This window comes from Diaporthe batatas (genome assembly GCF_019321695.1).
Source record: "Diaporthe batatas strain CRI 302-4 chromosome Unknown Contig00017, whole genome shotgun sequence".
In the NCBI taxonomy this organism is placed as follows: Eukaryota; Fungi; Ascomycota; class Sordariomycetes; order Diaporthales; family Diaporthaceae; genus Diaporthe; species Diaporthe batatas.
This window is the reverse complement of record NW_025408564.1, coordinates 1171276-1198488: the sequence shown is the minus strand read 5'-3', so window position 1 is coordinate 1198488 and position 27213 is coordinate 1171276. Positions and strand designations below refer to the sequence as shown.

At 44.2% G+C, this 27213-nt stretch overlaps 9 protein-coding genes across 9 annotated transcripts; 4 read left to right on the top strand and 5 right to left on the bottom strand.

Annotated features, from left to right (window-relative positions):
- Positions 1-4975: 4975 nt before the first annotated feature.
- On the bottom strand, positions 4976-6161 carry KVR01_011817 (uncharacterized protein; the record flags this gene model as incomplete). Its single annotated transcript, XM_044784458.1, has 5 exons — positions 4976-5463; positions 5518-5596; positions 5653-5748; positions 5798-5870; positions 5920-6161. 5 exons carry the CDS (start codon positions 6159-6161, stop codon positions 4976-4978), a joined length of 978 nt encoding a protein of 325 aa, XP_044638898.1.
- A 226-nt stretch (positions 6162-6387) lies between these two features.
- On the bottom strand, positions 6388-7532 carry KVR01_011977 (uncharacterized protein). Its single transcript, XM_044785818.1, has 4 exons — positions 7288-7532; positions 7133-7207; positions 6973-7039; positions 6388-6893 (listed from the first exon to the last, which is right to left on the bottom strand). Exons 1-4 carry the CDS (start codon positions 7457-7459, stop codon positions 6629-6631), a joined length of 579 nt encoding a protein of 192 aa, XP_044639058.1. The 5' UTR covers positions 7460-7532; the 3' UTR covers positions 6388-6628.
- Positions 7533-9335: 1803 nt separating this feature from the next.
- Positions 9336-9985, bottom strand: KVR01_012075 (uncharacterized protein; the record flags this gene model as incomplete). Its single annotated transcript, XM_044793043.1, has 2 exons — positions 9336-9811; positions 9961-9985. The coding sequence occupies 2 exons, from the start codon at positions 9983-9985 to the stop codon at positions 9336-9338; spliced, it is 501 nt and encodes a 166-aa protein (XP_044639156.1).
- An 827-nt stretch (positions 9986-10812) lies between these two features.
- On the bottom strand, positions 10813-12514 carry KVR01_011946 (uncharacterized protein; the record flags this gene model as incomplete). The annotated part of the gene is made up of 2 exons (XM_044789570.1): positions 10813-12165; positions 12257-12514. 2 exons carry the CDS (start codon positions 12512-12514, stop codon positions 10813-10815), a joined length of 1611 nt encoding a protein of 536 aa, XP_044639027.1.
- A 1343-nt stretch (positions 12515-13857) lies between these two features.
- Positions 13858-16099, top strand: KVR01_011973 (uncharacterized protein). Its single transcript, XM_044785720.1, has 4 exons — positions 13858-14077; positions 14127-14467; positions 14542-15356; positions 15414-16099. Exons 1-4 carry the CDS (start codon positions 14017-14019, stop codon positions 16021-16023), a joined length of 1827 nt encoding a protein of 608 aa, XP_044639054.1. The 5' UTR covers positions 13858-14016; the 3' UTR covers positions 16024-16099.
- An 858-nt stretch (positions 16100-16957) lies between these two features.
- Positions 16958-18089, top strand: KVR01_012109 (uncharacterized protein; the record flags this gene model as incomplete). The annotated part of the gene is made up of 4 exons (XM_044784918.1): positions 16958-17028; positions 17110-17236; positions 17302-17383; positions 17449-18089. 4 exons carry the CDS (start codon positions 16958-16960, stop codon positions 18087-18089), a joined length of 921 nt encoding a protein of 306 aa, XP_044639190.1.
- A 1052-nt stretch (positions 18090-19141) lies between these two features.
- On the top strand, positions 19142-19989 carry KVR01_012051 (uncharacterized protein; the record flags this gene model as incomplete). The annotated part of the gene is made up of 3 exons (XM_044794095.1): positions 19142-19318; positions 19384-19465; positions 19526-19989. The coding sequence occupies 3 exons, from the start codon at positions 19142-19144 to the stop codon at positions 19987-19989; spliced, it is 723 nt and encodes a 240-aa protein (XP_044639132.1).
- Positions 19990-20668: 679 nt separating this feature from the next.
- Positions 20669-21744, bottom strand: KVR01_011937 (uncharacterized protein; the record flags this gene model as incomplete). The annotated part of the gene is made up of 3 exons (XM_044792741.1): positions 20669-20830; positions 20898-21354; positions 21428-21744. 3 exons carry the CDS (start codon positions 21742-21744, stop codon positions 20669-20671), a joined length of 936 nt encoding a protein of 311 aa, XP_044639018.1.
- Positions 21745-25793: 4049 nt separating this feature from the next.
- On the top strand, positions 25794-27113 carry KVR01_011927 (uncharacterized protein; the record flags this gene model as incomplete). Its single annotated transcript, XM_044792696.1, has 1 exon — positions 25794-27113. The coding sequence occupies one exon, from the start codon at positions 25794-25796 to the stop codon at positions 27111-27113; it is 1320 nt and encodes a 439-aa protein (XP_044639008.1).
- Positions 27114-27213: the final 100 nt, after the last annotated feature.

The following is a 27213-nucleotide window of genomic DNA, read 5'->3' as shown; positions in this document are numbered from 1 at the left end:
AACCTCCAATTCTTTAATAATATTAATTCCCTTACTATCTTTATACTAAAATTAACCTTTAATTTAATTATAATATAACTAATAATAGAAAATATTCTTTCTATAATAGCAAATATAACTAAAATAATAAAATATCTTTAAGCTAATATACTTAATATAGAATATTAAAATCTATTATTTTTAATATTTAAAAGTTTAATTATTAATTATTAGTAAATAAAATATTTAAAATAAAATAATTTAAAATATCTTAAAGTTAAAATATATTTCTTAAAGATAAATATTATATTTACCTTTAATATTTATTAAAGATTTAATATAAAATTTATTATTAAAATTAAAAGTATTTTAAAATAAATTTATAGGTAAAGTATTATATATATTTTTATTAAAAATATAATTCTATTTTAACTTTATAAAATATTAGTAAATATATAAATAAAGATTAATTTTAAACTTATTTATTAAACTTATCCTTTAAAATAAATTATATATTAATTTTATAAAAATAAAAGTTTAATAACTTATTTTTTTAAAAATAAGATATTTTATATTTTAAGTTTAAAATTAAAGCTAATATAAAGGTTTATAACCTTTTATATTAACTTTAATTAGTTAATATAAAAGTATTTCTTTAATTTATTTAAGTTAACTTTAATAGCTTTTATAAATTCAAAAAGTAGTTTTTCTAAATAAATTAGTATATAATTATAAAAATTAATATAAATTAAATAAAATTACTTATTAAAAGGATCTCTTTTTAACTTTCTTTTAAATTCTTTTATTAAAACTTTTAAATTATTATATATTATATAAATATATAATAATCCTTTAGAAATAGTTATATATAATTACTTTTAAAGTTTAATAAAAGGTTTTAAAATATTTTAAATATTTTATTAATTTAAGTTAAAATATATATTTTTAGTTTAAAAATATATTTCTAAACTTAATATTAAATATATTTCTTTATATATATATTAAAAGCTCTTTTAATTATAAAAGTTTTTAATATAAAATATATAAAATTCTACTTTATAGGGTATTTAAATTAAAATTAGTATAAAATATTATTTAAAAATATTTTTATTTACCTAAAGGTATATAAGTTTTTAAAATCTTTTTTAAAAATTTATTTTATATATACTTTTAATACCTTTTATTAAGAGTTTATTAATTTTAATATTATATTAAATTAATATTATTATTTATTAAACTTAAATAATAATATTTATTAAAAATTAATATTAAATATTAATAATATTAATAAAATTATTTATTATTTTAATAGACTTTAATATAGTAGCTTAAAGATTTATAAAATATTTAGAAATATATTTATTAATTTTTTATTTAATAAATAATTTTAAAATATTTTATACTATTAAATTAATAATATATACTATATAATAAATATTATTATTAAAATTAGAATTTAAATTAGAATTATATTCCTTTTAAATTTTAATAAAATATATTATTATTTATTATATTATTTTAAATAAAACTATAATAAAATTAATTATTAAATAAATATATATATATATAATATTAAATACTTAAAAATACTATTTAAGGTTATATATAAATAACTTTAAATAAACTTTTAAAATTCTTTAAAAGAATAAAGCTAGTATACTTATTTTTAATTTAAAATCTAATTAATTTATAAATTAATTAAAATTCTAAATTAATATATAAGATAATTATTCCTATATAAGCTATATTTACTTTAAAAGTTTAAATATTAAAATAAAAGAAAATTTACTATAATTAGTAATATTTTCTTTTAAATTTAAATTTAAATTTATAAAATCTTTATTAAAAGTATTTATTAAAATACTTTTAATCTTTAAATAATTAATAATAAATATAGCTTTATATATATATATTAGTAAAAGTTTAATTAATTAAAATATTAAAAGAAATATTTATATATATAAATTTAAATAGGATAATAACTTTAAAAAACTTTAAATTTAATATATTAAAAATAAATTATTTTTAATAATAAAATTTAAAATCTTATTATAAATATTTATATCTATAAAATCAGCCTTAGCTTATTTAATTAGAATATTAAAAGTTATAAAGTATAGCTCCTAAAAAATATTAATATATTAATAAAAATATCTTTAAATATTTTACTTACTTTTCATTCTTATTTTCTTACTTTCCTTATTAAAAGGAATTTCTAAATAAACTTTTCTATAATAACAAATATAATTTAAAACTTAAAACCCTTTAAGAATATCTCTTTTATAAAAATACCTATAAAAATTAATTAATTAAAAACTAAATAAAAATTTAATTTTAAAAATTAAAAACTATTTTATATATTAATTATATAGTTAGAGTATTCTTAAAAATATAATTAAATATACTCTTATTATAGAAACTAATTTAAAAATAGCTTTCTACTATTCTTAACTAACTATAATTTAATATAAATATAATTATATATAAATAAAACTTATAAAGTAATATTTATATATAATCTTATTTTTTTAGTAAAAAAATAACTTATTAAATATAAGATATTAAAATCTACTAATTTATATTTTCTTTAATAGGTAAAAGAATTCAAGTAAATAAATTATTTTAAAAATATAAATATATATTTTCTTAAAAGAGGTAATATATAATTAATATTATTATATTTATTTTTAAGATAAATTATAAATTATCTTCTAAAAAATAATATAGGGAACTCTATAATAGAAAAAAGAGTAAAATAAAAATATATTTATTTAAAATAAATAAATAAATCTTTAAGTAAGATAAAGGTTTTATATAATAGTAAAAGTAATAGGAAATTTATATAAAAGGTAAAATAAAAGAAAGAAAAAAAGATTTTAAAAGGAGGAAAGAGCTATATATATAGAAAAATAAAAAAATATTTAAATAGTTAAACTCTCTATTTAATATTTTAGTAAATAAAATCTATCCATTATAAATAGTTTATTAAACCATTTTCTATAATAAATAGTTTATTAACTTAACTTTATTTTTAATAGAATTTAAAAGAATAATTATTATAATATATAATATTTTAATAATAAAATATTATATTATAATATTATAATATAATAGTAAATTTTATAATATTAAAATTTAATATATAAAGGTTCTATATTTAAGTAATTTTTTTAAAATAAAATTAAATTATTATTTTAAATATTATAATAAAGTATTTTATAAATATTTATATTAATTTTTAAATAATCTTTTATATATTATTATATTTTATTATATTTTTAAAAATATTTAAATTATTTTATTAAATAATTAAAAGTTAAATTTAAATAGTTAAAACTTTAATTTAAAAATATTAAGGTTTAAATTAAATAGTTAGGGGTTTAAACTAAATAGTTAAAGGCCTAAACTAGGTAGTTAGGGGTCTAAATTAGGTAATTAAAGGCTTAAACTAGAAAGTTAAAAACCTAAACTAAATAGTTAAAGCTAAAAATAAAATATTTTAAAATATTAAATATTAAAGTATCCTATATAAATTTAAAAATATTTTTATTAACTTTAAAATATATTTCTATATATAAATATTATTTTATTATATTTAATTTTAAATATTTATAATTTATTTTCTTTATTTAAAAATATATTATATTAATTTAATTTATTAAAATATTTTATTTAAATTATTACTTTTAAAGGATAGATTTTACTCTTTAAATATAATATATACTTATAAAGTATCTTTTATATATATATAAAAATTTAAAAGTTTTTAAGTTTTTAAAAGTAATAATTTTAATATATTACTAAAATTATTATATATTATTTAAGAATATAACTCTTATACTATTTAATATATTTTTAATAATTTTATTAATAAAGTATAAAATAAAAAGTATTTAAATATATTTTTATTATATTTTTTAAATTTATATTAATTTAATTATAAAATAATTAATATAAGTGGTTAAGCTAAGAGTAAGGAAAAAGGGGGGGGTATAAGCTTAAATAAATTATAAGTTATTTTCTAATCTATCCCTTATAAAGGGTTAAAAATATATATAATTATCAATTAATTAATATATATAATATAATTAAATAAATCTTCCTCATAAATCTCATAAATAATTCCTATAACTATATAAATCGTAGACCTAAATTCAATTCCTACTAGAACCTATAAATTACTAAATTTAAAAAAAAACCCACCTATTATAAAAAAGCCCCACTTTTTTTCTTAATCTTTTAGTCTTTTTTTAATTTAATCTTAATCTTTTAGTCTTAATCACCTAATATAACTAAGTGACTAAAGACTAATTTATTTTAACTATAGTCTAACTAAAAACTAATAGACTAAAGACTAACTTAGTCAGACTAAGAAACTAAGGAATAAATTTACAACCCTGCTTGCAGATGTGTTCATGTATTTTATCACAGCCATCTCTATGGGGCCTTCACAGTGGTGGCCTGCCCACCTTGCCATTTACAACCTAAGTCTTAGGTGCTGGGATGGCTGCTTTCCTACCTAGGTACAGTCCAGACTCAAATGGCACTCGTTTTCATTCACATAAACCTAATTTTGAATTCATAATTCTTTATAGACAATTTAAGCCCTTTTTTACCATAGGTCGTAAGGACCGTCTCCATTAAGGAAGATAAAAAGCCCTATGCTTTTAGAATTAGTCTATTTGGATGGCTCCTATGACTAGGAATGAATGTGCTGCACGGAGACGCCTCGCTCTCCACTTCATTACTTTTACTCGGGCCCGTTAGGAGTAACTGTCCCCTTCCATAAGCACCCCATGTGATCCATCTACCACCAAGACCTGTTGCTCTAGTTCAGAGGGATGTTCCTCCAAAACGAGTAAGCCGTCAGATGAACTCAAAGCTGATCACCCACCCCTCCGATGTGATGCTATCACAGGGGCAAGTACACCTCCAGAGCAAGTGTGGCGCATCCACATATGTGCATGCAACCCGAGGCCAGGCTCAGGAAGGTGCTCTATCGGGTGATATACCAGGCCTGGACCAACAACCTCTTGAATGTCTTGCTCGACGCGAAGGCATCGGAGACAGAGCCTTTAATCTGCGCGGTGAGCACCAAGTTTCCAAAACCAGGCACCTCCTTGCCCTCTACCAAAGCCACAAACTCATTGTCGGCGAAGAGGTGTGCGCGCGCCGCGAAGGCGAAATCCGCGAGTATGCGCTGGGCGGACTCGATCGGCCCCACGGTCGAGAACACGTCGCGGACAGCATCGCAGAACAGAGCTGGGAAGTCAGCCTGCTCACCGAACCGGGCCTTCCTCCCCGTGACTGTGGTGCCGGTATCGTAGACGTAGTCAAGGAGCTCGGTCAGGTAGGTCGCGAGCAGCTCCTCGCCGTAGTCCTGCATGCTCTTCGACTCGAAGCGGCCGCCTAGTCGGATGAGCTCGATGCTGATTTTCATGACGCTCCTGCCGGCGGTGAGGGTGTTGTCGGCCAGGTCGATGCCTGCGGACCTTGGTCAGCCATGCTCGGCTTGACGGGTTTCAGGCAGCCACTCACCTCCGCTGTAGAAGAAGTAGAGCATCAGATCCACGTGCCAAGTGCCCTCCTCGAGCGTGACTCTGCCATCTTTTCGTTCCTTATAGAAGCAAAACGGTTAGCGAGGAAAATGAAGTAGATTGGAAGCTTGCTCACCTGGTAGTTGCCGGAGAAGGCCTTCTTGAACCAGCCAGAGCGAGCTGATAGGATGTTTCGGTGGACCTGGTCCGGCTGAGTGAGCTTACTAAGGTCCTAGGTACCAAGGCGAGAAGAGCCTGTGTGATCGAATCAGATGACAAACCTTTCGAATTCGGCCGCCGCCAAACCCAGAACAGGAGATTTCTGCATCGGCAAACAGTCCCGACCTGAGGAGGCTAGGCTGTGTTAGCAGAGGTTGCGGCAAAGCAAGAGGGTCGTACTGACTCCAAGTCCTGGGACTCCCAGCGTTTCGGCACAGTCGACATTGTCTTGCTGGGGAAGCTCTTCGACCCACTGGCCTGGTTTGGGCTGGCGGCGGCGTCGCTCGCAGGATTGGGCGAAGACATGCCACTGGTCGAAGGAACAGTACTGGGCGTGGAAGGGTTAGACGACTGAAGTGTTCTGTTACGCTTAGCCTTGCCTCTCCTGGCCGCAGTCTTCATGGGATTCGGGGCTGGTGCCTCCATCCTGGTAGGGTGATAGCTGCGTGACGAGGCCAGAGGCTGACCACAACAGAGGCTGACCACAACGGTGGTGAGTTTTGGAGTGTCGAGGAAACGTCTAAGGGGAAAGTTCAGAAGAAGCTTGTTGACTGAGCAGGTGAGCAGGGACCCTCAACCATTTAAGTGGGGCTAATTGTCGTCTGTAAGTCGGCAGGAAAAGCCAACGTCTTTGTAGCTGCAAAGGCCGTCGCAGCTTCTAAGGGACACACGCTTTCTCGGCTGCATCTTCCCCTTGACCAAGTCGAAGCGTGCCGTGGAGAGGAAACAGGTTTTCAAGGAACAAAAGCCTTGGACTTGCAGTCTGCACAGTGCATCTACGTGTGTACGAAAGCAAACTTCCACCGCTGTAAGTTATACCATCGCACGACATTACTACTGAGCTTCAGTGATTTCCATCGAAAATCCAGAACAAGATCACGCCGCGCCCCTCCTCAGTCCTTAGGGGCCGGGGCCGGGGCCGCCTCCGGGTCCCCCGCCAGCAGGGCCTCGACCTCGGCGCCCCTCCTGCGCCTCTCCTCGAGCGACACCTCCTGCTCCGGAGACGTCGACCACCCGAGGCCCAGCTCGGGGTACTGCAGCGGGACCTCGCCCGCCGCGGGCAGGCCGTCGAGGAAGATGGGCCACGGCGTGCCCATCCAGGCGTTGCGCGTCTCGTGGTCGCCGCGCTGGTCTGATGTCAGGGGGTGGACGAGGATGCTGGGCGTCGTGTTAGCGGTCCGGGCCTCTTTCATCTGGGAGGAACATGGAAGGGCGTGGTAAAGCTAGGTATCCTTACCTCAGGTTGCCTCGGTTTGCTGACAGGTAGAAGAAGACGTCGGAGAATGAGGAGTCGGGGACCCAGACTGTGTGCGCAGACACCATCAGCTCTCTGCCTCGGATATATTGCGTGTGTTTTGGGGGTCATTTCCTAGGCCCGGAGGACCATGGCTACTCACTCTCGTAAGAACCAGCGGGATGAGGCCCCATGGGGTAGTGGTTGACCCGGAAAAGTGGCACGGCAACAAAGGCTCCTTGGGGAGACATCATGTCAGCGGGTGAGCGGCGCTATGAGTCGCGCAAGGAGCGGTTTCTTTCAGCAGGGATCACACACCATCACGGCGCAGCCTCAGGACAGCATCACGGAGGGCGAGGGCCGCGGCCGTCTCGGCCTGCGACTGGACGAGGAAGTAGATGTGGAAGTGCCACTCCCGGTTCCGGCTCTCGACGACGGTCTTGAGGTCGGTCTGAGGGGGCGGGGCGGCGGGGCGGGTCACCATGGTCATTGCTGTCGGTTATCCGGTGGTGATATCTTGGTGCTGTGGATATTTGTGTAGGTGTTGAGAGATGACACTTTCGGCATCTGTGGACGCAGTCGGTCGGCCGGGTCGGCCAGGGACGGAGCCGAGCACGCCATTTGTGGGGTTCGGGCCCGGGCTCGGCGCTCGGCTTTACCGATTCGGACATGGACCCAGACGGGGACTAGTTGAAAGGTAGTCACTAAGGACTTAGCAGGTAGTCATTATTTTAAGATAATATTAATATTATTTTAAAATATAAATATATTACTAATATAACTATAAAATCTTTAAATAATATAACGTTTTTTAATTTAATATAATTTTATAATTAATAGTATAAAATATATTATTAAAGGTTTAATATATAAATAAAAAAAGGTTTAACTTTTATTAAAACTAAGTTTCTTTCTTTCTTTTTTATATTAACTTAACTATTTAATAATTATTCTTTAACTTAATTATATATAACTTATTAAAACTATAAAAATATAAAAATATAAATTTTAATTTATTAACTAACTTATTAAATATAATATTAATAGATTTATAAATTTTAAAAGATTTTTAATATATATTAATATAATAATAAAATCTTATATATACTTCACCTTTTAATAAATCTTATTTATAATAGTAATTTATTAACCTTTAACTAATATTTTACTATAATATTTAAATTTTATTTAAATATTAATTCCCAATATAAATAGGCCTATATTAAGAACCCCCCTTCCCCCCGGTAGGACCTACCTAGTCACTATTGATGCTTCTAACTGATCTGCTGCACATATGATATACACACCCACAGTATGAGTGTTTACTTCTTTCCATGCCGGCCTATTTCCACAACTAATGGGCAGACGCGGTGCATTTCCCCCAGTCCGCACAGCAATCCTTTCAGTAACCGAACAAACAATAAGGCAACCCACCCACATCCAGACCACCCCCTAATTCAAACCACCTAACTACACTACAACATACTTAATTTTCTCCACTAATTTACACTCTTAGATAATAGGATTTTTACTAAATTTAAAAACTATTATTTATAATCTATATATAAGTTTTTAATATCTTATATATTTTATATATTAAATTATTTATATTTATAAAAATAAAACTCTTTTTTATACTTTATTTTATTTAATATAATTAAAAATACTTATAAATATAATACTATAATATTATACTCCTATAATATTTATTAATATGATATATATTTAAAAATAAAATATTTTATAATTTAAAATATTATAATATTAAATTAAAAATGAAAATATTTTTAAAATATTAAAATATATTTTAAATAAATTATAAAATTATTAATAAATATATTATAATTTATATATATTTTAAAATTAATATATAAAAGCTTTATTAAAAAGTATGTATAATTTTAAAGTATTATTTATTATTTATATAATATTATATAAAATACTTTATTTAATATAACTTATATATAAATAATTAATATATAATAATAAGTTAATAAAATATTATTAAAACTTTATATATATTATATAAAATTTTAAAGAAGCTTTTTAAATATTAAGGATTTCTAATTAAATAAATAAATTTCTTAATAATTTTTAAAAAGTAACTTTTAAATATTTTTTAAAATTATTAAAAATTAAAAATAATTCATTTAATATTTTATATAATAATATAATATAAAACCTTAAATAAAGTTAAATTTATATATAATATTAAAATTACTATATAGAGAAATAAGTGTTTAAAAATAGTATGTTTTAGTGGAAAAAGTGGTCCGAATGGGGGGTTGGTCTGAATGTGGGCAGGTCACCTTAAATAATATTGAGATGCGGTTGGGCAGGCCCGATACGCGAACAATGGTCTGATGTTACTCTGACATTTCTCGACCCTGATGCAGTGCTCTTTGCATCACCCGGGCGGCTTCCGTCAAGGATTCCTTACGCGGAAACTCATGGCCCCCATCATGCACAAAGACGGCGCGAAGCGACGCGTCAAACAACAGGCTGAGATCCTGACCCCCTGTCGGCGAAGTGGTGTCATTGGCACCCCAGATGTGCGCAGTGGGAATCGGGATGTTGATCGAATCAGCCCCTTGATCAAGACCGAGATAAGTCTTCTCGATGTTGCAGCTAGCGCTGGCAACAAAAATGACGCACTTCACCGGAATCTCCTCGCCCCGCAGGGATTTCACGGCCATGCACAACGCAGCTAGCACCGCCCCGGCGGAGAACCCCAAGACAGCGTCGAAGGGGCCCTCGGCTGTCAGATACTCTTCCAACTCAACGATGGCTTTGTCAAGTGTAGGCAGGTCTTCAGGGTTGTAGAAGGCGTAGAACCGACTTTCTGAGCCAGAGAATAGTTATCTCAATTTGTTGTTGGAGCGGGACAACATGTTAGTAGACGCTCTCTCGACCCCCACCACACGAGAGGGAAAATGGCCGATGGATACGGATACGGTCAGTGTGAAAACACCACCTGGGCATGTCGCTTACCTTGGATCAAAGTAGACAGAGGCATCGGGACCGTGCCTTCAACAAACTCGTATTCATGTTGCTCTTCAAGCTCATGTCGGAGTGGGGCTGTTTTTGTCAGTGTTGTGCCAATCCCATGCTTTTTTCCAATGGTTATATTCACCAGATTGTAGTTGTAGATCCTGAATAACATGATTAGCCAACAAGCCGGCAATATCCAGTCGTATCTTGGGATAGTCAAACAGAAAAGGAGAGGCTCACCTCCCTATTCGTGCCGTTCTCGTGTAAGCAGAGTATTTTCATTTTCTTCGTTCTCGAAAACAAGCAGGATAACGCTGTTACTCGTACTTGTCACTCGTGGTGACTGTAGCTCTGTGGATTTTGTACAGGAGGGAATAGAGCCTAGTACATACCCTTACATGGATTATCCCAGCCCCCCCACCCGCCGAATGCTGCCAGGAGACCCACCGCAACTAATCCCAGACAAATTCCATTCTAATCGGACACATGTCTGTAGGTAACATGCAAGCTCATGGCCATTTAGACATTCAGCATGTTGTCTAAAGCCACGATTGCATTCGTGAAATAACAAGTCTATCCTCTGCTGGCTACTTAGCCTAGGTACGGAGCAACTTGGACCAAGAATGTTCTTTCGAAAGCTAAGTTTTGACGGGATCGCCGAATACTATCTGGCGCATTATAGTATAGAAGAATCGAAGTGTAAATTACGTCTGCTTATTGGATCGACGTAGTATACGGGATGAATATAACAGACGGAGAAAAGATGGCGGAGGTTGAGATGAGAACTGGAGCGTCCTGACGGTCAACATTGCCATCATTATATCCAGCTCTATTGATGGCAAGGTCACCCAGTTAATGTGAGACCTCGCTCTTCGATTTCGTGGACGATTCAAGTTCCAGTCTCTCGCGTTTCATTGCAAGCGACAAAATGAACCCAAACGCAGCTCCAGCAACATTTAAGTAGAAGGTTTTAGCCACATTGTTAGCTATTGCCTCAAGGACGTGGGTGCGGGCCTCTGCTGTAAGATCACCCACAAGTGACGTGTCTAGGCCATTGATCGTGTCTTGAATTACCTCGCGGGGAACACCTGGGATAATCGCGGCGATATCTGCAGTAGCGCTATTGAGAAACACCGTGGTAGCAACTCCGAGCGACAACGCAAGGCCAGCCATTTGAGAGCAACTCATGAAGGCTGTCACGCTTCGGATGTCGTCTTTATCCGTTCGGCTGACCTTCACCTGAGCTGCGGTATATCCCAGTTGAATTACGGGCCCACAGCCCAGGCCTTGAATGACAGTGAAAGCGCAGATTGTTCCCCGGGAGGTGTGATAATCGATGCTTGAAAGTAGCCCGTTCCCGATTAGCATGAGTGCGCTGCAGGCTGCGAACCATGGCATGTACATTGGATATTTGCCAAAGAGTGGACCCGCGCCGCCGGTAGAGCCGAAGGCGGCGGCAATGAATGGGATCGTGTAAGCTGCTGACCGCAACCCCGAGTCCCCATAGACGAACTGGAAGAAAAGGGGTAGTGAATAGATGGTCACGACCATGTTAGAAATCGCGAGAGCTCCCCAGCAGAAGAATATAACCATGTCCAGTCGACCGACGAGCTGGACTGGGAAGACACGTTCTAGAGCCAATAGACTCCAGCGTTGCTGGACACAGAAGAGGAGCCATATAGCGGCGGCGGCGGCATACAGGCCTGCCATCTGACCACTTCGCCAGTCCCATATGGCCCCACCGAACCCAAGTATCATGACAACAGCAATAACACCTCCTAAGAATAGAGTTGCACCGACATAGTCGATGCGCTTGATTCGATCCCACCGAGGAGCTGTAGTCGGCGCAGGACAGGACGGGATGAGGAAGATGCAGGCTGGAGCAGCTAGAGCGGCGATGCAGAGGTTGATGTAAAAGGCCCATCTCCACGTGGCTTGCGAGTCAGCGAAAGCCCCTCCAATAACTGGGCCGAGGAGAGTCCCCAAGGCCCAGGCCATGCCAACGTTGTTCAGGTAGCTAGCCCTCTCGATTTCCAGAGTCATCGCGGAGATTATGGTCATTGTGCCGACGTAGATGCCTGATCCTCCAAAGCCAGCGATGGCCCTGCCGATTATAGCGGCTTGAACCGTTTGCGCTGAGCCAATGACGGCCGAGCCAACCTCGAATATGAGAATAGCGGCCAGGTATACGGTCTTGTTATTGAACTGCTTATTGAGTTGGCCCCGGGAAGGATGTTAGCGCAGAGCACTTCAACTTTTGTTGTCTTCGAACATACCAAAGTGGGTTTGTGCCAACCTCTCCCATGGGATACGAGACGGAGAGCCATGGAAGCATGTTCACCTGGTTGCCAAAGGTGGTGATCATACTAGGCCGCACGGTGGCAGTGACAGTGTTGTCCAGAGCATAGAGAAACGTTGATGACAGGACTGACAGGACGACAACGAGCCATTGTAGTCCTCTGATTTTGCGCTCGGCTTTGAACCCATCCACACTGCCTTGTTGGAGCATAGCCTGTGGAGACTGGCCGTCCTCATTGTTGTCGTGGGTGCGCATTGCAGCTGACGAGGGGACCGCTGGATCTGACACCACAGCCGAATTTGAGGAAGTCAGTGTCATTACGGTAAAAGCTGTCCGAGATAAACATTGAAAATAGCGAGGCAGGAATGAATGGACGCATGAACATGAGCATCTGAACTCACGTAAAAGCGGAAGTAATTCTGGAGCTGGACCACACGGACGACAAATTCCACTGAGAGCCAGCCAACGCAATGGGGAGAGAAGTGGCGCCTCTGCAGTCGACGCGCTGAACCATGGTATCTAGCGACTTCGAGTCGCACGGGGCGTGATTACGGCACGACACCCAGAGACCTGTCGCCTGAGATTGGCCAAGTCAGTCGACCACCTCCCGGAGGCAAAGCCCGGGGTCCCAATTGCGACGAATCATTCCCAGTGCAGCATACAAGTGGATTCTTAGCACACGGTGGGTCTTGCTAACCAAGCCTCGGACCGCTGGTGCCAAGCTGGGTTTCATTGGGTCGTTAAGAAGGGGCATGTGTGCGTTGGTTCTTTTTTGAATGCGGAAAGAGATTCGCAGAAGCCGTTGCCCGTGACCTCAGTAGTCTGCGGCGCAGTGCATGAACCGGTGTTTCTTCCCGACAAGTCGTGCTGCCTAGACGTTGCATGCACATGTATGGATATCCCAACTTCGCTAATTCAGCCGCCTGCACGTTGCATAGTACGTTGGGCCGGGCCGAAGTGCGGAAAGTGTGACCGTGGCATCGTGGCATCGTCTGTTCTTGCCAAGTTCCGTTGGCCATGCTGGAGGACCAATTAGAAAGCAGTTCCGGGCCCACCAAGAAGTTGCATGGACATTATCCATACAAAAGTACTCTGCATTCATTGTACGACACCACTGTGTGGTTGGGGGCTGCTTGGGTGGGGGCCGTACGGGTAAGGGTGGCATGGAAGCGACTACACAGTCAAACAGTCCAGACAGTAAGTAACATTTGAAGTGTGTGAGACCCACATAGCACCAACGGTTGTGGTGATCGTCACAAAGACCTTGCACCCCCACTGCCCCAGTATTCTTGTAGCCCTGCTTATCGGTGCCGTGTGTGACCCCGACGTCAAAGCCACGCTGTCTGGCTGTTGGCTACCCAGGTATGTGCCAGTGAGTGACTTATGCAGAGCCGTGCGAGCGGTTATTCGCATGAGCATTTTGTACTAAGCTTAAGCTGGGTGGTTTCAGTGGGTACAAGCAGCATTACGAGAACTTGAAGGGCGGCACAGAAGCGAATCGGCCGATTAGAGCGCGGGGTAGAAAATAATCATGCATTCGTGACCTTTGCGAGACTGTGATCCCTCGGATTCTCAAGTTAGCTGATTGTTCTCGTGCTGTTGACGCCCGTCTTATTTCTGCCAGCATTCTTACCTTAGAACCTGCCCAGCTCCAGCTAGAGCAGTTCTGAAGCACGTCTTTTTAATCTGTCGAATATTTTCAAACAAGGCAGCCAGCCAAGTTACAAGATTGCTCGTCAATTTCCGTCACTGTCACAATGGGTCTTTACAACAAGCTCCCAGAGATCATCCAGGAGGTTGATGTCATCGTGGCTGGAGGTCAGTCTAACTCCCACCTCATTTCAGAATGTCGCTGAAAACTGAGCAGGCGGAACGGCTGCCTGCGTCGTCGCGGCCAGGCTTGCAGACGCCGATCCGGAGCTATCCGTGTTGCTCATAGAGGGCGGCCCCAACAACAAGGACCCGACCATCGAATACCCGGCCATGTTTACAGCAAACTTAGCCCCCAATAGCAAGCATACTTTGTTCTATGTGACCAAAAAGTCGGCGGCGGTGGGCGACCGGGAACTTGTCCTCCCAGCTGGTGGTGTTCTGGGTGGTGGGTCATCCACCAACTTCATGATGTACAGCCGTGCCCAGAGGTCAGATTTTGATTCCTGGAAGATGCCCGGGTGGTCGGCTGAGGAAATGCTGCCGTACCTGCGGAAGGTGAGTCTGCAATGGGCACCTCAAGTTCTAATGTTCTAGTCGATGAAAAACCCGGGTGACTGACCGAACCACAGCTCGAGACCTACGATGGTGCAGACCAAAGTGGTGTTCACGGACACGAGGGTCCGATCCACGTCTCTCGTGGAACGTACAACTCACTAAGGATCGAGGACGAGTTCATCGAGTCAGCTGCTAAGCAGGGCCTGCGGGAGGTGCCAGACCTGCAAGACCTGGAGTCAGTGAATGCCGTCTGGCGCGCTCAGCGCTTCGTTTCCCCTGACGGCAAACGCCAGGACGCAGCGACATGCTACATTCACCCCCGACTCGAGGATGGGAAGCACCCAAACCTCCATGGTCTGGTCGAGTCACAGGTCCTGCGGGTTCTTTTCGATGACGAAAAGAATGCCAATGGTGTCGAATATCGACCAAACCCGGTCTTCCATCCTGATGACGCGGGTCTGCCTCGCACAATCAAAGCCAAGAAGCTTGTCATTGCCTCCATTGGAGCGTGTGCTACACCGTCACTGCTCGAAAGGTCCGGCGTTGGGAGTTCCAAAGTGCTCGAAGCAGCCGGAGTCCCTGTTGTTGCCGAAGTACCTGGTGTAGGGGAAGGCTATGAGGACCATCACCTCCTCGCGTACCCATACCTGAACTCCTTGGCTCCTGAGGATACCCTTGATGCCCTTGTCTTTGGTAGACTTGGCAGCCCGGAGGATCTGATCAAGAGTGGCAACAAAATGTTGGGCTGGAATGCTCAGGAGATCCAGGCCAAGGTCCGTCCCACTGAGGCTGAGCTTGCCGCTTTCGACCCCGAATTCAAGAAGGCTTGGGATGAGGAGTTTAAGGCCCACCCGGATAAGCCAATGGTCTTGTTCAGTGTCATTGCAGGGTACGTTGCTGGAAGTCATACACATGATCTTAATCAACAATACTGACCAAAGCACAGATTCCCTGGAGATCCCCGCCTCGCCACCGGGGACCCAGCACTTGCCGTCACAGCCTTCACCGTCTACCCTTTCTCACGGGGCCACATCCACATCACCGGGCCAAGCCTCGGCGACCCGCTCGACTTCGAGCACGGCTTCTTCACCGACGCGGGCGGCAACGATATCAAGAAGCACATCTGGTCCTACAAGAAGCAGCGCGAGGTCATCCGCCGCATGCCATGCTACCGCGGCGAGATGGAACAGTGCCACCCGCCCTTTGCCCCGGACTCCAAGGCCGCGTGCATCAAGCTGACTGACGGGCCCCTGCCTGCTGATGCTCCCGAGATTGAGTACACGGCAGAGGATGATGCTGTGCTTGACATGTGGCTGCGTGCCAATGTGGGCACAACCTGGCATGCTCTTGGCACTTGCAAGATGCTGCCTCGGGAGCAAAACGGTGTCGTTGATGCAAGTTTGAGTGTCTATGGCGTCAAGGGCCTCAAGGTTGCCGATCTTAGCATTGTCCCTCGTAATGTCGCTGCTAATACTAACAATACTGCCTTGGCGGTGGGAGAGAAGGCGGCGGATATCTTTATCAAGGAGTTGGGCCTTGCTGGCAGCCCTGCTTGATGTATAGAATACCGCATGGGGCTCCTGGTCAAATACCTAGGAAGTCCATAGTCATCGAAATCGAGTCCAGACCACCTCTCTTTGACCGTTCTACACGCAGTTGATGAATGTTTTCCAATTTGTACTTGAATGGAACAATGTTGGCCGCTGTCCGCCGACCGGAGGAACTCCTCGAACACGACGCCCGTTCTGCCGTCCAGGACTATCACAACGCCGCAGGTCGCGTGTGCTCTGGTGATAATCACCTTGTGCCTGAAATCCGGGCCACGTGACCACCGCGCTTACCCCTAACTCTGCCCGAGGCCGTTGGCTGTAAAGTTTGACGGTCTTGCCATGGTAGTCCACCACTTTGCTCATATAGTTGATGTGTTTTACATTGGGTGGGTTTCACTGATATATCGCAGATGATGAAGGACATCAAGCATAAAGTCTAACTTTTCGGACTCAGAAACGTTCTCTGGCATGATTTCGACCTAAGGACTCAAGCATATACTTAAAGGTACTTACTCAAGCTTATTATTATACCACTTAGCTTAACCCCACATTCATTTTTATACTTTGGTGACGGTAAGGGTGTATGATCGCTCCAATCCAAAGTTGAGGCAACTTGGAATTGTGGACTCTTGGCCGGGACGTCTGTCGCTCAGCATTCGACAGATCCGTCTCAACTGTCCTTTCACGTCCAATGAGGTAAACTCTGGGTCAGTCGGCCTTGGGGCCCTGCCACTTACCGTCTGAACCAAGTGGGCTTCTGGGCTTCCACTCTGAGTCCAGGGCTCTTTCCTACCTGTCTCTTCAGGGCCCCACTTTTCTCAACGTACCTAGGTACCTGGGCACCTACCAAGGTGACTTCTGCTTCCAACTTCTTGCCTTCTCAAAACCCCTTCGGCGATTCAACCACCACCGCTGGCCCTTACGGCATCATTGAGGCACCATGGCAGACGACCCTGGTAGCGCGGGCGGCGGCGACGACAGTGAAGGCGACCTCCGCAGCGGCGAGCTCGAGTACGTCAACCCACCTCCGCTGAGCTCCCCGATGGCACTTAAGTATGGCAGCTAAAACATTGAACCCTCTCTCAATCACAGTCTTCTGAAATCTGGCAACTTTGCCGACGTCGACATCGTCTGCGGCGACCGCACTTGGAAGTGCCACAGAGCGATCCTCGTGCCCCGCTCCGCCTGGTTTCAGAAAGCCCTCTCGGGTCCATTCGAGGTACGTGGACGCCATGGTTAAATGGTATCTATTTTTCACTTGACGCTAACCATTTTCGCACAAAGGAGGCAAGTACCAGACAGATCAAACTGGACGAGGAGAACCCCGACAGCGTCGATCTTGCGCTGAAGTATATCTATAGCCGTGGTGAGCAGCAATTTCCACATTATACTGTTGAGGGGTTGAGCAAAGCTAAAAGATCGAAACCCCAGGGCTTGAAGTGGAGTCTTCCATCGCGCCCAACAATTTTGTCGAACAATGCGTTTGCCTTTGGCATCTTGCAGACTTTTTACTGCTCGGTCCGTTGAAGCCGCTTGTGGAAAAAGCTGTTCACAGTTACTGCGACAAGCGGATGAAACAATTTTGCACATTCGGTGTGGCGTCTGATTGGATGAGTACGGCGACAACGGGCGAACTGACCCCGTGGGCCCTCGACCTGATTTCCGGAGTCCGGCAGTCTTACAAATGGAACGCCGAGCACTTGAAGGCAGTGCTTATGGAATTTCTTTGGGTCGGAAGATTTGATACTCTGCGGTTTGGCGGCGCCTCAGTCCTTTTCCATCACCTGACAGACACACCGAAATTCATGGACGACTTCCTGGGCTACTATGCTTCAGGCAATTGGATCCCGGATCGAGTTTGGGCTGTGCTTTGTCGCAAAGAGGCTACCCTGCAAGCAGGACAACAGAAATGTCGACGATGCCTGAAACATATCACCTGGTCACACGAGGATAGAAATGGGCAAATCGCGGATCCCTTTGAGCTCGTCAGAAACACCGTCGTTACAACAGGCTGGTGCCGGGACTGCTCGAAGCTCGACACCATCCCCTGGAGAGAGGAGAATGACGGCTGAGTCATTTAGAGTTGATCAAATAGCTATTGCGGAACAATCAAACGTTTAGAACAGATTCAAGCCCACAATTTTGACAGCGCTGTATGTGAGCTCAAGTGCTCCTCCCTATCAAAATGGCTGCACGGACGTGGCATCGAATATTTAAAGTTGTGTAATGTTCCCAAGGGTTCTCTCCAAGTCATTATATGTATGAAGGCACTGTATATGGCTTCGCACATATAAGGAATAGTAGCGAAACGAGAAGCTAAACTCGTTTGACCAGTTCTTCCTATCAGTAGAGGGGACGACCTGCGTACACATCTAGACTGTCATGACATGGTGCTTTAGCTGTCTCAAGGCCAGGTTTGCGTAAGCACTGCATGCTTGTGCAAGTTATGCCTGTATTTGTGCTAAGATGTACAAACCAGTACTCAACCGGATGGCTCTGAACACATCTATAGGAACACTTTAGTTGATCTGATACAAAATATGAGAAGGAATTATTCTGTATAGTGACAATAGAAACCTGGCGAAGTCGACATTTCGGAGGCCAGGCCGGTATCGAGTTTCATTTCAGGTTGTGATCGAGGGCCAGAATTCCGGCCAGGAAAGCCCATCATTGCACATGGGGCGCTGGGGAGAGAATCACTCGCAGTGAGTGGGAGGCGAGTGGTCCCGGCATCTCGACTAGCTCAGCATATTGTTGGCAAAGCGTCAGCATGGAGGTGAATGGAAGGTCTGGCTCGGACAGGGTACATCACTCTGCGGGTGATCTGTTTGGCAGAATGTTTTAGTGAAGCCGTCGAGTCCTTTCAATGTGAAAGCCCCAGGTGAACATCTCAGTCTATCAGTTACTTCACGATGGAGAACCGGGGAACCATTCCACCTGACAGCAGTGATATATGCAAGGCCTCTGGTGGTCCCAAACACCAACACAACATCTCTGTCCCTTCCCACCTCACAGGAATCGACTTGATGCTTGACGAGCCGAGCCTGATCTACGGGATCCTGACGATATCAAATAGCGACACACACCCCTTGCCAGTTCTATTGTAGTTCTACGGCCGTCATTGATGTCTCAGGACGTGGAGCAGGAGGCTGCCGATCGGTCTGCAGACCTAGGCGCCATGGAGACAGGTCTCTTTTCCGACTGCACCATTACCTGCGGCACGAAGACATGGAACCTAAACCGAGCCACACTGTGCAGCAGAAGCGCGTGGTTCACGACCGCTCTAACGAGTCTGTTCCAGGTACGACGTGGTAACACATACACCGACTCTCCTCTACTATCGCTGACGAGTTTGTGCTTGAATAGGAGGGACAACAGGCAACTGTCAATATCGATGAGCAAGACGAGGACGCAGTTGAGGTCTGCCTTAAATACATCTACGGAGGAGGTATGTAAATCAGAGGACCGTCGTCGTCGACTGCTAAACTCACGAATACTTGCGCTATAGTGGCTGCCATCGACATGGCCGAAGAGCTGAACAAGAGGGGCCGCCAGCCCATCTTATTCTGCGCCGAGGTCTACCGGTCCGCCGACTTCTTCCTGGTCAAGCCGCTGTATACCCTCGTCGAGCACTACCTCGGCAACTACCTCGACAGCAAGATCAAGTGGATGTACATCCTCGACAACGCCATCGACGACTTCTACAAGGAGCAAAAGGCCCGGGAGTGGACCGCGGACCTCAAGGACGCGATCCTCGAGGTGGAGCGTTGGAACACGCCCGTCATCAACAACATGCTGAAGGAGTTCGTCTGGGCCGGCAAGAGTTACTTTCTGGAGCGCTTCGCCCACGCACCCCACATCAGTCTCAGAACGTGGTTCAGAAAGAACATGCCGCAGTATGTCAGCCGGGTTCAAAGCCTGTGCAACACCGCGGACCCTGTGTGGCGGACAGAGTCTACAGGCCCGACTTAGGACGTCTTGGTCTGGACTCCGAAGCCCAGCTTCTTCCCTGCCCCTGTCGTGCAGTCTGTCCTCTGCTGCTCATGCGGCTACTTGGTCAGGGCTGGTTGGGGCCAGATTCTCGAGGACCCTTTCAACCTGACCAGTGCCGGGAACATCACCAGGGCATGGTGTGAGTATTGTGTCGAGGAGGAGAACGCGTACCCGTGGCGTGAGGATGAGTACCTTTGAGAAGTGACATCTGGAGCATGTCGATTGTGGAAAAACCGGAAGGTGAAGCCACGGAGGGTTGGGAAAACAATCTCAGGGTGCCTGCACAGTTGCTTTTTGGACGGCCAACAGTGGATATGTAATCCGGCCGGGTGTATTGGACGACATGGACAGGCTTTGTATCTGAAGCTGATCACTAGGTGAGTATGGCTTGGAGACTGCCAGTGTAGCTATACCGGCCAGGTCGGGAGGGTCTGAACTAGAGTCGTCGTACACTTAGATACTATCATGCAACCATGTCAGGAATGCATGTGTCTTCGCCTCTATTGAAACATTGCCACAATATCGAAAACGAAATCACAACATAAGCCACGTAAGAGGCCACGTCGGCTATTCATACGGTAAATCCCGAGGTCTTATTTCCGCCGGATGCTAATGAAGTGCTACGAAACTGAGATGTTCAGATCCCCGTCTCGACAGTTCAAGACTGCCAGCCCCTCTCCCGCGACAGCTCATACCACCAGTTGCGCAGCATCCACCCATCAAACTCCGTAACCTCCTGGGACGCGCCAGCAAGCATGATGAACTTGTCCATGCCAGTCGGGGTCCAGTCATAGAAGTCATCCAGGCCGAACGTGTGTCCCTATTATGATTTAAAAATTAGCTTCCGCAAGAGTCTTCGCCACAAAGGGGCCAAGAAGACGGCTTACCATCTCATGCAGAAGGATATGAATATTATCCGAGCCGAGAGTCTGCAGGAAATACTCAGACCCAATGCGCTGGCCCCAGTCACCACCGGCACCGCCGCCCATGCCATCAGTCAGCCACAGCGACTGGTCGTAGTGCCTCGCGGCACCGCCGGCGCACCTGCTAAAGTCGCCGCCCTGGTTGAAGAAGCGGCCGCACGACTCGGCGCACTGCGGGGCGCCCTCGCCGTCGACGTCGGTGTAGATGTCGAGGCCCTCGGTGGAGCCCTCGAGCAGGCTCTTGTCCTTGACGGCCCAGCCCACGACGTTGACGCTGATGTTGCTGTAGGGGAACCCGTCGAAGCCGTACATGTGGCTGAACCATTTCTGGTACTGCTCGTTGACGGCCGTGGCGATCTGGTCGCGCTGGGCCTCGGAGACGGGCGTGTCTGACTCCCACCTGACACAGTAGTTCAGAGCTCTAATTATTGCGGTGTGTTAGTTAAAATGCTGCTTATGCTCTGGCGCTTGGTATACTAGTTGCTGGGACATACCCGTCGTTGGCCTTAAGCTGGTCCCAACCATAGTTCTTGAAGGCGAAGGCCTGGCCGTTGTTGTACGTCTCCAAGGTGTGGTCCCACACTTCTTTCAGTGGGGTTGCCAGGTCTGCCGGCGGGTTCCAGCCAGACTGCCTGCTTCCGAGGCGTCGGCCTCGCAGGGCACGCCTCCGGATTTTGTGCTCGTTGGCCTCTGGCGAGGAGGTCGAGCGTCCCCAGACGGAGAGGTCTTTGTCCGCATCAGCAGAGAAAATAGCCGCCTGGGCAAGGCTCTCCAGGCCGGCTAGGAGAATGAGTGGCTTGCTGAAATGCATAATGAATGTTTTAATATAAACGAAAGAAACGAAAAGTGGAATGGAACTACAGATTGGTATTGGTCTTGTTTCCAAGTGTTTCCCATGGTGGGCGGGAAACACGATTTATATCAGGCATCGAGGCGTCCATTGCCTGTCCTGTTCGCAGAGGCGGCTCTCTCATAGACGGACAAAAAGGCTGTGAGCCAAGTCGGAGCAATCTAATGCGAGGGGCCCGGCACCTGGGGTTGGTGTTTCGTTTCCCACAGTTGGCTTGCTATTTCGGTATGGCGCGCTTGGCACTGCATGGCACTGCAGTGGGTTGATTGATTTGCAGCCCCCATGTGCGACCCCATCTGGCTGTCAATGCCGGCGCCAATGATCGTATAGCTTGCACAAATTCGCATACTGAGTAATTGCGTGGCACTGAATCGTGCTGAGGTCATACGGTCCTTGGCAGGATGGATTGTTCGACAAAAAGGATCATGGCCAAGCGTCTCAATTTGTGTGCGGCGTGATATTATAGTGGCCACCAACACAGGGGCCGCAAGGAAGCCCCATAAAAAGCACGGGTACCGTATTCTGGGGTTTGGATATTATTACGAACTTCGAAGAAAGTGGGCACGCAGCAGACACTGGAGCACGCCTTGGCAACTAGGGAACTCCGTTTGGAACTCAGTTTGTATAATGACACATGGAGACCACACGCCTGGGCATGGATTTGAATTCCGAGCTATTATGGCCACAAGTTCCGTGCTTCAATTTCCGTGCTACGATCGGATTCTTTTCGCCAAGCATGAATGAGGGTTCATATCCCCGACTGATCGTCGCTTAACTATGCTCCGCCGTCCATGTGCCCTTCCTTAATCTGCATTGCTATCCCAACATTTTGAAGAACCAGAACTTGAAGTAAGGAACTACAAAGTAAAACAAGGGACGATTTAGAGCCGCTCTCAGGATCCATGGTACCCCGGTATTATAATGAGTTGGGCTGCCCGCATTGAAGTTTCCCATGCTCAGGGCCGCCTAGTCAAATATTAGCTCAAATGTTGTAAATATAGTAGGGAATGATTATACATATAATATAAAACTCCTCATAAAGATTTTATAGAAACATTAACTCCCCATGCATACCCGTTATGGGAGAGTGAGGGTCGAATATACTAGCCTTCTCCAACATTATTGATACCAGAGGTCTTGTTTGGACGTAGCTACAAACTGAGCGCAGGTCCTTGACAATCTCTCTCCGAAGAATCACTTCCATGTTAACCTTGTTCACGTGGTGGGATACAGGATTTATTTTGCCGCTCACTCACTCTCCAGATGTCTCCAGCCTATTTCGTGATCGCCAGGCGGTGGTTCCGAAACAGTCTCGCTAGGACAGTGACGACTTCAACGCGGATAAACTTCTTGCCACGACGGTTCTGGGGACCATCCGACCTTGGGAAATGGATATGTAGGGTTGGCTCAATCAGTGTCTATAAATGAAGAGAATTAGGGTTTGGTCCCGAAGTTTGTTCTGAGCGGACCCACCGTGATGGCTTCCGGCAGTAGGGCTCATCCCAATGATCCGGGTGCGTATGAATCGCCATAACTTCCAAGTGTTGAGATATACACACCCGGTGGAATTTTAAGTGCTTTGTGGTCCACATCAAGTGTCTGCGTCCTTGTGTCAGTCCATTTTGTGTTGTACCGACAATCGGCGTAAAGAGACGGAGGCACATGTGCCTGGGGTCTCTAGCAACACAGCCTGGTAATGTTTTGGCCATGGGAGCATTGCTTTGTAGTCTCAGTCCTCGGGTCCCTACGAAGGCAATTGCAGTGACCTCTTCGGTTACCTAGGTACCTAGGTAGCCATGTCTGCACGTCAGGGTAGACCGTCGAGAGAGAATAGCAGAACGCCAAGGCAACAGCCAAAGCGTCGCATCCGGCAGAGTTGACGAACAAATTGCCTACTATATATTCAGATAATCAAACCCTCTTGACAGTGTGCTTTTTCTCTGTCTCGTGCTTGTCGATGGCGCGAATGAAGGATGTCAGTATACCGCCGGATCCACTCTGATTCTGTTTTATTGCTTGGGTCTTGTGTTCCAGTGTACTGACCATGTGGCTATTGAAAGCTCTCGTGGCATCGCCTACAGGCACAGAATTACGTGGTACGATAAGGAATGATCGCTGTATAAGGGAGCCAGCTAATGTGCTCGTCCCTCAAATGAGGACAAATCTCGGGGATTTGCCTAGTGCTATATCCACATGAATTCTACTCGTGACTTACTGATAGGGACGGAATGATCGAGGGCCACCTGAAAAGTGTCATAGCTTCCAGCCGCGTCTTCAACATTTGAACTATCGCGTTCGCGGAGCTGCAAAACTCGTGAGCCTTCTTGGGGGCCGTTGGGGCGAGCACGTTGAGTGCAAGCGTCGACGCATCCTGCTGCACGTTTGAAATCCCAGCAGCCGTGACATTGACCTACATACGAGCTCAAAATTGCTCCGGAACGGGAGACACATCATTCCACACGATTCCCATGGTGGTTGTGTTGAAGTGGCCTGCCATGATCTTGCGACGGCATGCCCAATCGGTATACAAAGGGGCAACGGATAAAGCATGAAGTATTTACAGGTGGAAAATCTTTAGAGCCAGGTGCAGACCATGTCCATGTACTCAGACTCCATGCCCTCAGTGTATGGAATATCTTAATTTTCTAGAGCTCGCTGAGCTTTGGACTGAATATGGGGGAAAGTTTGTGTTTTCTTGCCAAGCTAGAAAAGCTGGGGTCGAAACACTTCGTTCAATATGTCCTACTTGGATTTGTGATCAATGTGCATAAGCTTTCATTAGAGCATGTCGACTCGCAAAGCACCATTACTTGCAGTTGCTGCTAAATCTTTTGAAATACTTATGGCTGTTGTTTCAACATTGAAGTCGATGCACAACCTGCATCTCTGCTTCTCGAGATAGCTAGTCTTCATAACGATTATTCGTGATTGGGGGTGTTTCTAGATGGTAAAAGTCTGCAGGCAACAGGTCTTCAGTGTCATGGGATGCATCTGTCCAATTCCGGTGCTGTGCTGTCAATCAATGTCATCCACGACGGCATGAGCCTAGGGTCGCCAACAAACAACCAGAGCTTTCTCTGTTTCCAGAAGCTCCCTCCCCGGCAACCACGCCCACTCACTGCTGTGACTTATGGCCTGGTAGGTCTTTTCAAATTTGGACTGCCCTGGCAAAGGTCAAACAGTCCCAAGTAAACGTGACCTCTCCCTTGACCGAGTTTCTTGGCAGGCTTTGCATTTACCAACTTTCTTGCACCCTCCCCTTCCTTTGTCAAGCTTGCCTCTCGGCCACACACAAAACAACCACAACTCAACACCACCACACTTGGGCATCTGTTCTGGAGCCCTGATGACCACACTCGCCTTGGGGAGGGAGGGAGGTTAGGAGTGCAGGAAGGAGGGAGGGTAGGAGGGAGGGTAGGAGGGAGGGTAGGAGGAAGGGTAGGAGGGAGGGTAGGAGGGAGGGTAGGAGGGAGGGTAGGAGGGAGGGTAGGAGGGAGGAAGGATGTTAGGAGGGAGGAAGGAGGTTAGGATGTATGGTATTTAAGTGAGGTTAGTATTCACTCTTGCTTAAGGTCTACATGCATCTGGTCATTTAAAACAACTTCACACCATTCATTCCCTTCCCTTTCAAGATTCCCCTGGGTCAGGTCTCTACGACCTGCAGCTGTCCTGTAAGCCAAACAAACAAAATCCCAAAGCACCACTGCAAACTTGTTTTAGGCTCCACTTCTTCCCAAGCACCACCCACCTCTGCCAGCCAAGCCATCACCACCTCTTTCTACCGCTGTAACCCAACCTTTTCCTTTCGTCAGTCTTCACACCCCCAACCATGTGCATTTGGCCCTCACATAACAAACAAAGCGCCTGCTGCAAGAAATCGTCAGCATAACCTACCTCACATGCAGCGATACACTTTCCCACAATCGTGCTGACATCAATCTGCTTCCAGTCAATCACCCCGCGCGCTGCCGTGGCTCTTACGCCTCCTCAATCGGCAATCACAAGCAAACATGGCCTCGCAAGATGGCTCGGGCATCCTGGGTTGTTTCCCGGAGGAGGTGCGCCTCAAAGTGTTCGAGAGTCTTGTGCCCGACCGTTTACCCATCGGAACCTGGGCACCTCTTTCTCCTGCCATCCAGGGCTCTCGGAAAGCTCTCTTCAGTCTCTGCTTCACCTCCAAGAAGTGCTATGACCTTGCCTTGCCTTTCCTGTACAAATACGTCATACTCACCGACGAGACGCAGCTGCCCAGTCTCCTGGTGACCCTCATTTCAAACAAGGAGCGCCGAGCATGGATCCACCGTATTGCTGTGCTCGCCGAGATTCCATTCGGCGAGGATGTTGAAACAGACCGACGCAACGTGGACTTCATCACGAAGACCATTGACAGGGTGAAGCAAGTCGACACACAGAACCTAGAGAGCAATGGGGCGAATGCCTTAAACGCACTGGGAAAACTCTTGCCTCTGCTCAAGTTTGCTCTGTCACGGCCCCTGGCCCTCATGTGGGATGTCGATTACGAGGGTCTGATGATGGATACGATCCACCGCGTACAGAGTCAGTTCCTCGAACTCCTATTTCATATGCAAACCCAAGTCAAGGATATCTTGGTTGTCGTTTTGCCCGAGCGCGATTATCTTCTTTGTCCTCGGCCCTTGCACGACACAATCATGGACCAATTCCGGCTTGACCCCACCCGACCTTCTCCCGAGAATCCTCTGAAGAATCTCATTTCCATCAGGAAGCAGTATCCGCGGAATTCCAGCGAGTGGCTCATACCAAATCCCCTAGCACCAGAGTACCTAGTGAGCAAGGACTGGGAATTTTGCGGGGATAATGGAGAATGGTTCTTCAATGACTACCTCGACGGCCAGGGATGGCCTCGACCACGTCCGCCCCCGAGAGGTCTCGCAATATTCTCCCACGTCACCAATCTGGGGCTCTATGAGTCGCGGACACATCCCGCCCAACTGCGGGTCATCCTCAGTTCCTGCAGCTCACTCAAGGTCCTCTGCTATACAACCTGGCCCCCGATATGGTTCCGTTGGCCGTCCCCCAACCCATTCACGGACGAAGATGAGGGATCCCCCGTCCCATCCACGGACGAAGAAGAGGGAATCCCAGTGCCCACACTTCAGCAGGCGCTAGAAGAGGTCAGAGGCACACTAGAAGAACTCCGCCTGGGCTGGACTGGACATGAAAATGATTTGACTGCCGCTGAGAGGGAGGCTTTGGCGCCCCACAAGGTCGAAATAAGCGGCTTTCCCCATCTTACCAAGGTTGAAATCGATCCGATTTTTGACGCTACACGCGTTTCTGAATCACTATGACGGCCAAGCGGTTCGCTGGCACGAATGAAGGGTTCCTCCTGGATGAAACTCTATTGACGAAGACCACAATGGGAGAAGGAAGACGAGAACCGAGACCCGA